This window comes from Camellia sinensis, chromosome 14, assembly GCF_055761805.1.
Source record: "Camellia sinensis isolate YWXY chromosome 14, ASM5576180v1, whole genome shotgun sequence".
In the NCBI taxonomy this organism is placed as follows: Eukaryota; Viridiplantae; Streptophyta; class Magnoliopsida; order Ericales; family Theaceae; genus Camellia; species Camellia sinensis.
In genome coordinates, this window is record NC_138974.1 from 98,982,761 (window position 1) to 99,000,244 (window position 17,484).

The 17,484-nt window shown below is 36.2% G+C and overlaps 1 protein-coding gene and 2 pseudogenes across 3 annotated transcripts in view; all 3 read right to left on the bottom strand.

Annotated features, from left to right (window-relative positions):
* Nucleotides 1-17,484, bottom strand: part of LOC145807203 (calcium-transporting ATPase 3, endoplasmic reticulum-type-like) — a 241,058-nt pseudogene that overhangs the window by 120,606 nt on the left and 102,968 nt on the right. The gene's annotated exons all lie outside the window — the stretch shown is intronic.
* The window catches only part of LOC145807797 (uncharacterized), a 53,407-nt pseudogene continuing 42,734 nt past the window's right edge, over nucleotides 6,812-17,484 (bottom strand). The window contains exons 10-11 of the transcript XR_014351185.1: nucleotides 9,393-9,441; nucleotides 6,812-7,340 (exon numbers count right to left, since the gene is read on the bottom strand). The product of XR_014351185.1 is annotated as an uncharacterized LOC145807797 (transcript). The remainder of the gene's footprint in view (nucleotides 7,341-9,392; nucleotides 9,442-17,484) is intronic.
* On the bottom strand, nucleotides 13,231-17,228 carry LOC145807798 (uncharacterized). Its single transcript, XM_082906676.1, has 9 exons — nucleotides 17,164-17,228; nucleotides 15,838-16,266; nucleotides 15,514-15,755; nucleotides 15,039-15,257; nucleotides 14,857-14,949; nucleotides 14,662-14,763; nucleotides 14,172-14,555; nucleotides 13,974-14,070; nucleotides 13,231-13,499 (listed from the first exon to the last, which is right to left on the bottom strand). The coding sequence occupies exons 2-9, from the start codon at nucleotides 16,262-16,264 to the stop codon at nucleotides 13,483-13,485; spliced, it is 1,581 nt and encodes a 526-aa protein (XP_082762802.1). The 5' UTR covers nucleotides 16,265-16,266; nucleotides 17,164-17,228; the 3' UTR covers nucleotides 13,231-13,482.

The window sequence follows — 17,484 nt, forward strand, 5'->3', positions numbered from 1 at the left end:
GGACTTGAGTAAGTACAACAAATAAAATAGAAGATAACAAACAATAATTTACAAACTTATATAGCATTAACAACTATTAAATCCTTTCTTTGTCTTCTTGTAGGGCTTTAATCTAGACAAGTGAGTTGAATCTCATTACCTTCGAAGACATTGGAAACCTAATAAAGCAAAAAGAAATTGCCAACAATGTAAGTCTTTCATCAAAATTTCTCTGTAATGTTCCATCAGCCTTTATAAACCAATATTACAATTATAAATTATATTTTTCAGGCCATTGATGGCTATGGAGAGATCCTTTTTACTGACCAAATGAGAGAAAGACAACAGCCAACTTCATTTTTTTTTTCACATCCATGAGCTTAGTATGTTATTACTCTTTTATTTGATTTTCTCTGAAATTTACTTACTACTTTCTCTTGTTAAGATACTTCTTGAAGCCAGTTGTGTCATTAGTCTAATTTTCTCTGGCTAGTTGTGTGCATTTAAAATTTCTCTATCTGTATATTTCTTAAATTCCTGCCATTTCAACTTTCTCATAACATAACTATTTTTTGATTTTCTCTGACCACAGAATTTCATCAAAATGATGGAAAATCAAACTTTTCGAGTCTCATTATTTGACAAGCCTATTGAAACAACATGGAGGAACTACAGATTCCTCTATTTCCCAATAAATATTTGGGGTAATAAGAAGTCAACACATGGAAATCACTGGACCTTGCTTGTCCTCGACAAACAAGACAATTTATGAAGGTTCTACAACTCACTAAGGCCAAGGAGGGATGATACAGAAGACAAATATGTCAAAGATGCAAAACAATCGAGTGCAAATTTCTCTGATCCCATCATAATGTTTATGTGATGATATTTTTCATAGAATCCCATTGCTTTGTCCGTAAATTTCTCTGTTACTTAAAAATTATTTTTTCACAACAAGATTATGTGGAGAATTTTTTGAAAGCTTGCCTTGAAAGAGAGGCACAATCACAACCCTTTTTCGAATTGATAAACTCACAAAACACAAATTACAACTTTGAGTATGTCAACAATGCTCCACAACAAGACAGTGATTCGTAAGTTTCATACAACATCTATAAATAAGATAATATGATTTGAATGTTTCTTAAAACTAACTATACCTATAATTTGTATGCAGTATGAATTGTGGCCTCTTTGTGTGCTATATAATGAGACAATATAGCAAGCATGAACCTATCAGCTCGAAATTGTCCACACAAGACATAAGGTTGATAAGGGCAGAAATCATAGAGAGATTTGTGACCAAAGTTGGCCGGTCATGGACAGAACCAATTCAAATACCTCCAGAAGAAGAACCAAAAATGTAATAGTGAAACTAGTGCAAGGAAGACAATGTACACAATATAATTAGCATTAACCATTCAATTTATTTTTTCATACATTGAAGGAATAATGATGCTTGACATATATGTATATATCCTTTTTTGACTAATGTAAATCTCATACCTATCAATGGTTAAATATATATATATTTTTTTGTTGTGATTGTCAACACAATCCACATAGAGAAAATTGTCTGCAGAAATTTCCCTAGTATGATTTTACCAGAAATTCACAGAGAAATTTAACTCGTATCTTCCCAAGGGGATGCCTATGTGATCATATAATCTGTAATGCTTTGTTTTGGTACAAAACAATCATCAAATTCAAAAAACACAAAGCGCACAGTAATTTTCTCTGCTATTAGCAAATTTCACTGGATGAATTTGATGCTTCAAAACACAATGCTCAGATAATTTTTTCTACTAGTGAAAAATTTCTTTGGATGAAATTGACGGGTATTATAAACAGACTACCCATAGTATGTTTCAACAAATACAATTCACACTGTAATTTTCAATGCTATTGGCAAATTTCTCTGGATGAATTGGACCTCACAAAACACAATGCAAATTTCAACAAACATAATGCCCACAGTAAATTTATCTTCTATTGGCAAACTTCTATGGATGAATTTGACTGGTATGAAGTTACCAGAAATTCACAGAGAAATTTAACTCGTACCGTGCCGAAGAGGGTGCCTATATGATCATGCAATCTGTAATGCACTGTGTTAGTACAAAACAATTATCAAATTCAAAAAACACAATGCACACAGTACTTTTCTCTACTATTGGCAAATTTCTCTAGATGAATTTGAAGCTTCAAAACACAATGCACAAAGAATTTTCTCTGCCATAGGCAAATTTCTCTGGATGAATTTAACTGGTATTACAAACCCACTGCATGGACTCCCAGTTTGAAAACTAAGTCAAAAAATGTACTTCCTAAACACCTAAGTTTGAAAAATAGGCCATCGGGGCCCAAAAATCCTGTAACAGTCCCGAGAAGGCCCGTAGAACACCTCCAACACCTTGGGAGAAACCAATGTAAGTTGTGGAAACTTAAGAAACAGGCACGGGACTTCCGGTTTGAAAACTAGGTCGAAAAAGACACTTTTTTCACACTTAAGCTTGAAAATAGGCCTCGGCGGGCCGAAATCGTGTAACAATCACGAGAAGGCCCGGGGAACACCTTAAACATCTCAGGAGGGACAGTCGCAAGAAGGGCCGGAAACACCTCAAACATCTTGGGAGTGACCAACGTGAGTTGTGAAAACTTACGGAACTAGCGCGGGACTTCCGGTTTGAAAACTAAGTTGGAAAAAGACACTTTCTTCACACTTAGGCTTGGAAATAGGACATCGGGGGGCCAAAATCGTGTAACAGTCACGAGAATGACCGGGAGATGCCCCAAACACCTCGGGGGGGTCCAAGGTAAGTTGTGAAGACTTACGGAACTAGCACGAGACTCTCGGTTTGGGAATTAAATCGAAAAATGCACTTTTTTCACATTTAAGCTCGAAAATAAGCCTTTGGGGGCCAAAATCGTGTAACAGTCACGAGAAGGCCTGGGGAACACATCAAACACCTCGGGAGGGACCAATGTAAGTTGTGAGAACTTACAGAACTAACACGAGACTCCCGGTTTGAAAACTAAGTCCGAAACGACACTTTTCTCGCACTTAAGCTTGAAAATATTCCATCGGGGGGCCAAACTCGTGTAACAGTCAAGAAAAGGTCCGGGGAACACCTCAAACACCTATGGAGGGACCAACGTGAGTTGTGAAAACTTGCGGAACTTGCATGGGACTCCCGGTTTGAAAACTAAGTCAAAAAATACACTTCCTAAACACCTAAGCTTGAAAATAGGCCATCCGGGGCCAAAAATCCTGTAACAGTCCCGAGAAGGCCCATGGAACACCTCCACACCTCGGGAGAAACCAATGTAAGTTGTGGAAACTTACGAAACTAGCGCGGGACTTCCGATTTGAAAACTAGGACGAAAAAGGCACTTTTTTCACACTTAAGCTTGAAAATAGGCCTCGGCGGGCCGAAATCATGTAACAATCACGAGAAGGTCCGAGGAACACCTCAAACATCTCAGGAGGGACCAATTGGAGTTGTGAAAACTTAACAAACAGGCACGGGACTCCCGGTTTGAAAACTAGGGTGAAAAATACACTTTTCTAACACTTAAGCTTGAAAGTACGCCATTGGGGGCCAAAATCATGTAACAGTCGCAAGAAGGGCCGGAAACACCTCAAACACCTCGGGAGTGACCAATGTGAGTTGTGAAAACTTACGGAACTAGCACGGGACTTCCGATTTGAAAACTAAGTTGGAAAAAGACACCTTTTTCACACTTAAGCTTGGAAATAGGACATCGGGGGGCCAAAACTGTGTACCAATCACGAGAAGGACCGGGAGATGCCCCAAACACCTTGGGAGGGTCCAAGGTAAGTTGTGGAGACTTACGGAACTAGCACGGGACCCTCGGTTTGGGAACTAAATCAAAAAATGCACTTTTTTCACACTTAAGCTTGAAAATAAGTCGTCGAGGGCTAAAATCATATAACAGTCACGAGAAGGCCCGGGGAACACATCAAACACCTCGGGAGAGACCAATGTAAGTTGTGAAAACTTACGGAACTAGCACGTGACTCCCAGTTTGAAAACTAAGTCCGAAACGGCACTTTTCTCGCACTTAAGCTTGAAAATAGTCTATCGGGGGGCCAAAATCGTGTAACAGTCAAGAGAAGGCCCGGGGAACACCTCAAACACCTAGGGAGGGACCAACGTGAGTTGTGGAAACTTACGGAACTTGCATGGGACTCCCGGTTTGAAAACTAAGTCAAAAAATGCACTTCCTAAACACCTAAGTTTGAAAATAGGCCATCGGGGGCCAAAAATCTTGTAACAGTGCCGTGAAGGCCCATGGAACATCTCCAACACCTCGGGAGAAACCAATGTAAGTTGTGGAAACTTACAGAACTAGCGAGGGACTTCCGGTTTGAAAACTAGGTCGAAAAAGGCACTTTTTTCACACTTAAGCTTGAAAATAGGCCTCGGCGGGCCGAAATCGTGTAACAATCACGAGAAGGCTCGGGAAACACCTCAAACATCTCAAGAGGGACCAATTTGAGTTGTGTGAGAGAGAGAGAGCATCAACATCAACAACAACACATCATCATCATCATCATCATCTTCCTGTATCTGTTCTTGCTCTGTTTTTTTTTTCTTTTCTTCTTCCATAACTTAGAATAGAGAGAGAGAAAGAGAGAGAGAGAGAGAGATACAGAGAGAGAGAGAGAGGGGTACACAGATCTGTGTATACACACAGATGATGGTGGTGTTGGTGATAGCGGCGCTGGTGATGGGTTCTCTCTCTCTTCTCTTTTCCTCTCTCTTCTCTTTCTTTCTCTTTCTTTTTCTCATCCTCTTCTTCCCTCTTCTCTCTCTTCCTCCCTCTATTTCAGCGATATAAGAGGGAAAGAAAAAGAAAAAAAAAATTGGAGCCCTTTCGGGCCAAGTTTTTTTTGAGCTAGGAAGGATTATTCGTGTGGAAAATTACTGGCCACCCAGCCTACCCTAATAGCCAGTATTTTTTTTTTTTGGTTGCTGATTGCACCTGTAGTCCAGAATTTTGTCCTTTTATGTCATTTTAATGCTCACAGTTAGTCCAATTGTATTTTTTTTTTTTGGTTTCTAATTGCGCCCATAGTCCGAAATTCTGTCCCTTTATGCCATTTAATGCTCACAATTAGTCCAATTGACATCACCAGTTTGGGATTTTGATAGAAAATAGTCACTAAATTAATTGAAGTTAGTTTATAGAGTTAATCAAATTTACAATTTTACTCCTAAAAGCATGACACGTCACTCATATGTTCATTTTTTATTTAAAAAAACACCAACAATTGTAAATTATAAATGACTCAAATGACACAATTGTAAATTATAAACCAACCTGAGACAATCATAAATTCATAATTAAAATTGAATCAATTGAATTTTATTTATTTATTTATTATTTTAATTTTATTTGCAGAAATTAATGATTAATTGTTAGAATAACACTTAAAGAGAATTGATCACATCCCTTCTACTACAGATCACTTTTTAGTCTTACCTCTCCATTTCACTTCCAAGATAACAAGCAAGAGCTAATTGAAATTATAAATGACTCAAACGACAATGGCCAAAATAAAGTCAAAAATTTGGTCAAAACTCTTTTATAATAAAATTTTAATGCATTAAGAACAAATATAAAAAGTTTTCTTTAAAAAGTCTAACACATACTACTATTATCAAAATATTCTTAGCGACTAATTTAGTATTTTAATTTTTAATAAAATTAATATTTTTACTCTATTTCACAATAACATTTTACTGACTATCAAAGTAACACTTTACTGTCTTCTTAAATAGGACAGTAACAAAAAAAAAAAAAAACAGAATATGAAACAACAACCGATCACAGTGATGATGGGAAGAAGGTCACAGCTTCGATAGCAACATCAACTACAGCAAATATGATCTGTTTGCTCAATTTGCTGCTCTCAAGACGTCTCTTCTTCCCTTTTCTTTTTCTTCTGATCCTCGACTGCGTCCCAATAAGTAACGGAACAATTGCAAGTGATGATGGAGTGGATGAAGATGGAGTGCAGAAACTGGTCCAATGGGCCATCGACACTGCTCGACTTGATCCTTCTCCTCCCACTGGTTCTGATAATGATGATAACGACAGCAACAACGATAATGACATTGACATTGATATTGACGATCATCAGAAAGAAAAAGAAGAAGAAGAAGAAGAAGAAGAAGAAGAAGAGATCATGTTTGTTTGTGCAGAAATGTTTACTGAATTCAACTAAAAAGGTAAATTTGTCAATAAAAATGCACCTGTACAATATTGGTGTCTTTGAAAGAAAAATCTATCTTAATGGACTTTACACAATAAAAATTGTTTTAGTGTTCCTTTCAACAAAGAATGGCTCAAGGGAGGGATTTTGGAAAAATTTTTCCTAATAAAGCGACTACTGGTGTGCTTTGCACTTTGATTTTTTCTTTATTTAAATTAAGGAATCAAATTCACAAAGCCAAAAAAATCCAACTCACCCATCCAGCTGGTTCGAAACTGCCATCTTCAACCAACTGCCAAGTTTCAAGATTGGCAGTTTGAGGGCTGCTGAATCAACCTGGCACAATACAACTACTACTAGCCAGCATATCTCACCAACACTACTAGCTTTGTCGCGTTCAAAAGGTAGATGTCTCTTGAACCTTTATGATCAATCTTAGGTGGCAATTTTCTTTGTAATAATGACATATATTGTTATTGTGACTCATTAGTATGTAATACATTATAATAATAAAATAAAATATAAATCTTCGGCAGCCCATGAACCTCCATTATCTTAAAAGGAAAAAGCAGCCTCTGGCAACGAGAATTTGAGTCATCATGGACAAAGATTCAACTACTTAAAAAATCAATCTGAACAATGTTGTTTCAACATAACTTCAGGACCATGTATTTTGAGGGCAAATTGTATACAAGAAGGCGATCGTGAGCAGTACTTGTTCTATGCCAAACCAAAACCCCTTGAATTCTATAAATTATTGTTAGACAGCATTTTGAGAAAAGTAGTCTATGAGATCCGAAAATACTCGCAATTGTCCTCTTTCTATTTCTTACAACATATAAAGCCAATTGGCATTAGTGAATGAAAATAAAACTCACAGCAGACTGGAATAGTCTGTGCAGTTGTATTGGAAACATCTTGGGTAGTTCCTCGGCACAATGCAGATGAAAGCAGAAGAGAGAAACATGACTGAATGGTGTTTCACAACAAACTGTAGGTCAGTAGGCCAACCTGAAATGTCGCGCCAAATTTGGTACATATTCCACTTGTCATTTATTATGTAATTCTGTCTTTGGAAGTATATCAGCTCTTCTCACTCTGAACTTGAACCGTGCTCCTACAACAAGAAGAACAACCATCAAAATATGTCAGTGTATCAAGATGGTTATAATCTTTTGATTATTGTGGACATAGAACACTCAAAGCGGGCATCAGAAATCTCATCCCATGTAAGACAACCTATCCTCCCAAGGGTGAAATTAATATAATCTAATTCCCAATAGAAGTAGCTTGATACGAGGCAAAATATATTTGAACAGGATTAGCTATTAGACTATTATGGCGGGGCTGTCTGTAGGTTATAAATTGTGGTCTGTGATGGTTTGCATGGCAATGGGTTATGGACAGAGATAGACACACACACACACACAGATGGGTCTACTTTAGAGATGGTTGATTGGGTGGTAGCTAAGAAGCGTTGACACGGACACAGACACGAATGCGGAAACGGACATGGACACAGACACGGGACACGGCAATTTCAAAATTATGAGAACACGGACACGACAGTAAAATATGTTTTCATATATATATGTATTTGTTATCTAGATTAATATTATATTCACAATCAATCAACATTAAGAAAAACAAACACTAACTCTTTTTTTTTTAAAAGCACTTTTAAATTAACATTTACAGTTTATATTTTTTATGGATGATCTATTAAGTATTTAAATCTAAGAAAAAAATAATAAACATTCAATATTCATCACAAGCATTAAATTAAATGGGGAAAAAGACAATTTAGCATGTCCCCAAAGTATCCCCTAAAAATAAATTAATTAAATAAGGCGACACGCCATGTGGTGTGTCCCATACCTGTTCCCAAAGTGTCTATGTGTCCGACACGGATACGGCACTTATTTTGACGTGTCGGTGCTTCATAGGGTGGTAGTCATCGGCAATGACTATTAGAGGTGATCACTATTAATGGGGTTAGGATAGAGTAACTTGATGACTCAATGTGAGTTAGGATTGGAATAACATTCCATTTGTTTTGGCAGAGAATATTTTTCGTATTTTCTAGAGTTTGATACTACAGAAAGCGAAAGCAACATAAAATGTTTTGTGGCGGTCAATGGAAAACAAGCTTATTTGGGAAAAAAATATTTTCCAATTTCAAAAGATAGAAAACGTTTTCCGAACTAAAGTCTTACCAACGCAACCACACTATTACCATCATCACCACCTCCAAAAACCCGACCATCATCTCCACTACCACCACCACTATCGCCAGCATTACCTTCACCACCTCCGCCGCCAAAACCTCCACCTCACCCTACTACCACCCCACCACCACCAACACCAACTGCCCCACCTCCTCCTACCACTACCACTAACACTAATACAACAACTAATACATTAGTTTCAAAGTCGCAACTAGACATAGGAAAACATTTTATGAAAAAAAAAAAAATTCATAAAAATATTTTAATTACAAAATGCTTTCCTCAAACAAAGTAAGAATTACTATGAATAACAAAATATGTAAATTTTCTGTTGCAATCGTCATCACAAGGGAAAATTGTTTTTTCAGAAACATAAGAGGGTGTTGTGATTGTTAGAAACCTAAGGGGTGTAGTCTATGTTACATGGAATTGGATATGAGTGTCGGGTGCAGGTGTCTGTCCAAAAGTTGGACATTCACAACCATTAATCTTAGGATATCGAGATGTGTCCAAAAGTTACATATGGAGACACATCATGGACACACACACACACACACACACATATATGTAACATATCATATAATATAATATACTTAGATAAGATGTTTTAAATTATGTAGAAATGTACATGAAATTAAATATGATTAAGAGACGTGATATTTCTCTCTAACCCATGTGTGAGGTCAGAAATGTGTCTTTAATAGCAAATGTAAGTTTCATTTTTTTTCAAGCATCATAAAAAATTAGAAGATTCAAGTGTCTAAATTTACAGGTGTTGGACATGTTGGACACATGGCACTCTTACCTTTATTATATTCCATGGGCACGGTCGGGGAAAATAAAAGAGTCCATAACACACATGTAAGTACAATTTACACAAAAGCATGTGAATAATAATAATAATAATAAAATTGGAAAAAAAATAATTAAGATGACCTCACCACTTGTATTTCTTGAGAAGAACTTCAGTATCTCGTCAATTATAATAACCTATGCCAGGTTGACAATATCGTAAGTAATGTCAAATAAGAAAGAGATCCAAATATGAAACAAAAAGTGATGCAGTGTATTATATTTAAATCAGAAACAATTAAACAAAATAGTCTACATATAAGATATTACTTGCTACTGTAGGTTTCACTAAGCTATTCAGGAAAAGAAAAGGGGTGAAAATTATCAGTTGAAGACATCATTAAAGCTATTCTGAGTAATGGAAGAGAAGCTACCATGACACGGTGACAACTAGAAAGGAAACAAAGAAAAGTAATTACACAGAATCAAAATGAGATTTTATCCATAAAACAAAGTGTGATTTGAAAATTTAACTAAGCCACCACCATATTTGAGGCCCATTGAAGAAATTCCCTATTTATTAACTCTCACAACCCATTCAGCAAGTAAATAGAATTTGGCGTTAATGTCTGGGTACTAAATGTAAAGATGTTGCTAATTCCAATCATAGAGCAAGGCATCCTTCAATGCCAGTCTTTTAAATGTAAACACTACAATGGAACTATAAACAGAAATTCAACCCAACTATTTGACTTAGAGATTGTTGTTGATGATTTTCATTTTTAAATTTTCTAAGACAAGTGTCGAATGAGTTATTTAGATCCAAAGGCATGTCTAATAAATAAGTAAATAACAAGATTGCTTCTCCATAATAATGTGGTATATACATCCCCTACATTTCAATTATGGATGGGAAAGTAAGATATTAGCTGTCCATCAGTTTTACTACATAGGGGCCGTTTTTAGATTATTAGATTATAGCTTTAAACAGAAGTTGTTAGCTTGTTTGGTGTAGATGTTAGCTTGTTTGGTGTAGTTGTTAGCTTGTTTGGTGTAGCTGTCCATCATTTCATTGTGTAATTATCATTTTGCCCTTCTAAGAAATGCAAAAATTGTGAAAAATATTTTTTTTTTCAAAATTTCATTTTCAGAACTATTTTCATAATTTTTTTACACACAGGAAGACTGCAATCTGGATATGTGGGTAAGCTATGGAGGAAAGCTTTCCTTCCAAAGAACATGTCTCACAGTAAGATTATATTTTGCCAAATAATGGGATGTTTCTTTACAATTTGTACTGTGATACCCCTGTTCCGTATTATGCTAATTGATCTTCCTTATGCATATGATTATGTGTTTGATATGATTTTGAGTGCCATTTATATGAATATATGTGGTTTTGAATTTCTATCCGTTCACCGTAGGAATATCTGTTTGATTATCTGCTTTGGAATTTAAATTGAAAGCCTTATCGGCCACAGAACCTGAAATTGATTGCGCCATCGCGATTGGCATAATTTTTAGAGCCTACGGTGAAATTTGATTGAAAATTGATTCGGATCAAAATAATTAGATTCAGAACGATTAATTAAGTGCCAAATTATTTAATATTAATAATTTTAACTAGATTAATTAAGTGCGTTGTGCCCATAAGAGGGCACAACGCACTCAATTCCTCTCTTTTATCCATTTGGGCTGAGATTTCTCTAGAGAGGGAGAGAGAGGGCCAGTTCTAGAGAGAGAGGAGGAGGAGTTATGCATTTTGATCCAAGATTGTGAAATTGGAAGTTAAAACTCAAAGAACATTGAGTGTTTGAAGCTCCTAGGTGAGTAATCAATTCTTGATTTATGAATTGAGTATGTAATTTTGTGAAATCAAGTAGTATGGTAGCTCATGGCTAAGATTGAGCTGAATTTGAAGTTAAAATGAACATGCATGTGCATAATTGTTACAATTTTGGGTGTTCTAGCATGTAGCATGTTAAATATGAAGAATGGAGCATCAAACCTTACATGCATGAGTAGTTCTGTGTAGCTTCATGATTTGGAGCATCATTTGTACCATTTGTAACAGAAATGAATTGGTTTTGTTGAATTGAAAGTCATAGAACACATGCATGTAAGGAATTGCTATAAATTTTCATGTTTGAGCACAATGTGTATGATCCATGTTGAATTTTTGGTTTAAGTCCATGTATTTGATCATCTCTTCACCAATTAAGTTGAGAATAATGAGTATCCTCCACATGCAAGTACAAACCATGGAGGTATTGGTCTTGAATGTTTAAAGTTAATGTGTTGGTGATGAGTTTGGGTCAATTTGAGCCATGCATGTGATTAATTTATGAAATTGAGCTCCATTGTGTTGTAATTTGGTGTTGGTACCATGTTAGTATATGATTATGTGAAGTTTGAGCCAAAAGCATGCATCTAGAACCATTGAATGTCAAGTTGGAGCTCAAGAACATGTTCTGGAAAACCCAGAAAATTTGATGTCCGCTCGAGCGGGGAAACCGCCGCTCGAGCGTGAATTTCGTGCTCCTAGTATTTTTGCAGACTTGGATGTCCGCTTGAGCGGGGAAGTTCACGCTCGAGCGAGGAGCTATGTAGACAGACCTTCAGCTCGAGCGCTAGACTTCACGCTCGTGCGTAATTTTGATGCATCCAACACTTTTGCAGACCTCATGGGTCCGCTCGAGCGGGGACCCTCTTTTTTGAAATTTTGAAAAGACATTCTGAGTTTCGTTTTCCATTCTCTTTCACTTCTAAGTACTCTTAGGCATGCATTGAGCATTGTAATTGAGTTAGAAGAATAAGAATAAAGCCTAGAGAGGAATATGTGAATTAAAGAACGGATTGAATCGGTTGTGACCCATATGTGTTATGTGATGTGTAGGGTCAAGCTCCAGGCCAAATCAACCAGCCGATCACTGTGAGTAATATCTTAACAAAGATATCTGAAATATGTTATTGTCCAATTGCTTACGTCCATGTAAGTTTTATAAGATTCGTTGATTCGATTGGTGGACAATGTTTGCCATACCAAATGAATGGGCCAAAGGCCGTTCTGACAGGAATAAATGGATGGGCCAGAGGACGTTTGACAAGAACGAATGGATGGGCCAGAGGCCGTTCTGACAAGAATAAATGGATGGGCCCACTACAAAAAAACCAAGATTTAGTAGCGGCCAAAACTGTCGCTAAAAGCAGGAAAAAGCGTCGCTAAAAACTGAAACACCTTTACCCGCGGTTGCAATAGTGGCGGCCAAACCGCCGCAATAGCCCCGTCGGCATATCCTTATAGTGACGTTTTTCGCAAACGCTGGTATAGTTATTTTTATTGCGACGGTTGATGTAGTGGCAGTTACAAATGTCGCTATATCTTGAATTTACCAATTACTTGCTAACTTTATAGCGACGGGTCGATTGCTGCTATATCCTTCACTTTTGCGACATTTTGTAAACCGCTGCTATATTTTGACTCTATTCCATCAGTTTTACACTGTCGCTATAACCATATAATTCGTTTCGTATTTTATTTACAGCGACGGTTATTAACCACTGTTGTAGGCTATTTTTTTTTTTTTTTTTTTTGGGGGGGGGATGAATAAAGTCATAAATAAAACGACAAAAAACTACAAGATACAAGGGGTATACCCTAGGAGCAAACCAACTATACAAACACACAAACCAAAAAAAAAAAGAAGACAATCTACACAACAAAAACCATCCTGTTCACACACCACATAAGCAAAGAGCAAATGAGGGCAAGAACAAGGCAAACAATTCCAAAAAAAAAACCTAAGAGCAACATAACCTGATTACATTGAAAAGATCCAAACAAGAAAAGGAACTAGAAACAAAACCCAAAAGGCCATATTACAGGGACAATTTGATTACAAAATGATCAAAACAGACATCATAGCCCTGCTCACATTATATATCTATAACAACACTATTTTATTCTAATGGCTCAATGCTCAATAATTGTAAAAGGTGAAAGAGTCTGCATTTTCATAATCCCAAAATATCCAAAACACCTTAATTAAAAGGTTCATTACATAAGCCTGTAATACAAAAAGATCCAATGTTTCTAGCAAACTAATAGCCCACACCATAATCCAAAAGAAAAACTTGTCACATAACAATAGTACTCAAAAGTATTACTCGTGACACCATTTTATAAAGATCTCCATGAAAAATGTTCAAATCGAGAAATGACGTCCATTGTTTGATACTTCATATTATCTTATTTCCTGCAATAAAAATAATTGAATGAGTATAAGTATCATTTTCAATTTTAAAATCTATAAAGAAAATTTAGACAACAAATAATTCTCGACAAGTCTTATTTTATTTTATTTTGGTAAGTATATGGTTTACATATAAAAAAATTAAGATTACAATGAAGTTGAAGATCATCAAGCCAAACATTAGTAGCAGCCACCAAATCAAGCAACCACTAGCAACATCTAAGGGTCTATTTTTAATTGTATATTACAGTTTGATACGTTGCTGATATTCAAATTTGTTCAATTTTTGCCCAATTCTCTATTTCATTGGTTTGTTTGGTATTTTTACGGATGCCAATAAAGGAAGCAAAGTAGAGAAGTCAACCTATCAAACCCCAATTTCGTCCAAACTAACTAACTAACAATTTATTGGTAAAGAAGTCATTAACAGTGGTTCTAAATTTGTGTCAATGTATGTGTATTGTAATGATGATTTACCTCGATTAGAAGGTTGCATTTCATGACTCTGAAAAGAGGATCTTTGATGTGTTCGTGGAGAAGCTTGGTCCGGAATGCCACTACATCCATCTGTCGCCTAATTTATACAATAAAATTTACATAAGTATGCATAAATTTAGAAAATGATAACATATGATAAATACATCATATAAAAGAATATGTTATATGTAGTTATACCTGCAAACCACTAGAACTATGTCTCTGACTCATCAAAAATGCTACTTGCTCTTTTAAAGAGTTTATTACAGCATCTTGAGCTTGCAACTGAATACCTTGAGTTTGTAACTGATCACCTTGAGTTTTTAGTTGTTCCTTCAACTCAATTATAGTGTCTTTGTCTCTCATTCTCTCTTCATCAGAAACCATTCTTAAGTGGTCAAAATTATTGCACATGAAGCCATGCTTGGAAGGAGTAGGCCCAAATCCTAAACCTCGAACACGACCATGATGCTCTTTACCCATCACTTGAGAATAAATATCATTTGGTGACCAAGATATACGTCCACCAACATTTCCTTCGGAGCTGCTTGGTTGTGAGCTCATCAAAGCTTCTAGTTTTTCCTGTAGCATAAATGGGGGGAAAAAAATAAGACGACAAAAAGCGAGAGTGATTGTTTGCCACAAATACATTAGAATTTTGAAAATGTAACTTATTAAATGGGCATACAATTTTTGTAGCTGCTGCTTCATTGACTGGTGTCCCATCTTTCCTTTTGTGAAGCGGTATATATAATTTTGCTCGATCTAGTGCAATCTTATCTTTTTGCTCCTATGTGACAATCATATCGTTTGAGAATAAATTCATAATATAATGCGCTAACCAAATTCAAAAAGCTGAAAGAACGAATGAAGTTTGAAATACCATATCATATGCATGTTGTGCATAAGTTTTAGATCCTCCCGTATGTGCACTTGTTTGCTCTCGCCTGCTTTCCTTATTGGTTGCACTAAGTTCCTTCACTCATAAATGCATAACAATATGTTAAAAAAAAAATGATATAATGACATTGTATTATTTGATAGAAAACATACATCTATGCATACCTGTCCTTCCTTTGAAAACCAATACGCGACAAGGTCAGCATAGTGCTCACGGTTAACTGTTAAAGGTGCAGTAGCTACTATCTGTGCTGCTGTCTTTGTCTCATCATAGTACTTTGCTTTTAAACTACATTTCCAATTTCTCCATTTCTCTCCCATTGACTTCAATGTTCGATGCCTAATCATATCCCTTCTCTCATCTTGAGGAATGGCAAACTTGGACTACAATTGTATGGTTTTTCATGTTATGAACATTCTTAAAATTATCAATACAATAATATAAACTAAATTTGTGCATTTCTTTGCCTAATTCTCATATTTTTACATGGAGATAATGAACCACACTAATTTCATACTTCTTACTTCTAGACGACACCTATATCCTAATATAGGAAAGGAACTTTTAGACAATCCTATCAACAATTTTCTTTACCACTGTAGTAGAATTATCACAAAATACTTGTAGTTAGAAAATTACCTCGATAATATTCCAACAATCTTCTTTATACTGATCTGGCACTTCATGCCAATTCTTGTACTTAATTGGGCATAAGTGTGGCTTCCTAGCAATGGTGCCTATGAAGCGACTGAATATACCACCCTCTGTAGAAACAGCCTGCAAATCCTTGTTGAAGGTGAGCATAATGCGTTCTTCTGGAGTCAAATTCCACACTTCAACCATACGTGTAATTCCCCGCGTGTTTCGCTTGGTCGATTCATCTATTACAATACAACAATGATATATATCATGGAAGTTAAGGGTGACTTCTAATTTGTGTTTTAGTTCAAAATCTAATAATACCTGTACGTTGCATTTCTTCTTCCCTTAACCAGTCCTCATCTAAATCATCTTCAAACTGAGGGTTAACCTCTGATTCTTGAGGTTGAGGATGTGGAACATGTGATGGAGCATGTGAGGAGGGATGTGACCAACTAGGTTGTGAAGAGCCATTTGATCGACTAGGCTGTGAAGTTTCATTTGGCCGATTAAGCTGTAAAGAGGCATTTGAACGACTAGGTTGTGAAGTTCTATTTGGCCAGTCCATCTGTGGAGAGCCAATTGAGTGACTAGATTGTGAAGTTCCACTTGGTGCGTTAAGCTGTGAAGGGTTATTTGGTTGGCTAGGCTGTGAACAGTTATTTGACTGGCTAGGTTGTGAAGAGCTATTTGATTGCTTATTTTGGGACTCCTTCTCAAGATTGCAAGTTCTAAATCGTTTCTTTGCCATATCTGCTAGATAAACAATAGATGTAATTAATCAAACACAAAGATATTAATCAAATTAAATGAGCATTTATCATAGTATACTAAAGATATTAGAGAACATAAGCCATAGGAAAAGCTCATATACACCTCGCAAGATTATTTTCTTTTTCTACTTCTACGGAGATTTTCTGTAAATAATGCATGGAAAGAGGAACAGATCTGTTACAATGGTGGATTGGGTATAAATTTAGAATCTTGGAATGGAAAATATGGGATGTGTTTCCTTTTGCTGCACTGTGGTATTTGTGGAGGGGCAAAATGATTGTAAGTTCATTGGTTCTCAACTAAGGGTGCAGTCTCTAGTAAATGGTGTTTGATTGTCTTGGCACGGTTGTAGGGGTGAAGAAGGTGCCAATCCTGAGTCTGCTCTTGATTTTTTGGCAAAACACTGTCAGTGGGCTGTGGTGACATTAGGCCCTAATGGATGCATTGCAAAACATGGAAAAGAGGTCAGTGATATGTTATATTTGTCTCCTCTTCCATAGTTTTGGTTATTAGAAATATTAATATATAACCTGGTTATATATATAAAATCTGTGGAACTTTGAAAGGTAACTATTCCATGGAATCTTATAATAATCTCTCTTCCAAAGGCACATGTGTACCCCTTATGGAATGGATATTATAATTGGTATCATCCTAAACATTGTGAGTCTGAATTTGTTATGTAATGATCATGGCAAGTACACAAGATTAACACAAGACATTTAATCTGTTTTAGGTACACAATATGCTCTCTTACAGGACGTGATTGTGGGCCCTGGGAATAGAACAGTAACATCCAATGATAATTTCTTACGAGCAAATCTTATTGGAGATTATGTTGGATACACAAATGTTCCTTCATTTGAGGATTACTACCTTGTTATTCCAAGGCAGGTATGCTAGCTTTGCTGATCTAATTTTGACTTGTATTCTTCGTGTTTTTTTTTTTTGGGCTACATAGGGAAATAGAACACAAAAAGTTAATAAAGTCTAACAAAAGCAATTCTTGCTATTTTGCTAAAAGGAACTCATTCAATTCCTCGGAGGGTGCACCAATTGGGCAAAGCCTAAGTCTGCTTCACCCCAATGTTACCCAATTGAGCTGCACAGCCATTCCTTGCCTGTAGTAATGCCCATACGGGCCTTAATAAAAGTTGAGTTTACAAAACACAAAAAACTGAAGACAGCTTATCTTAC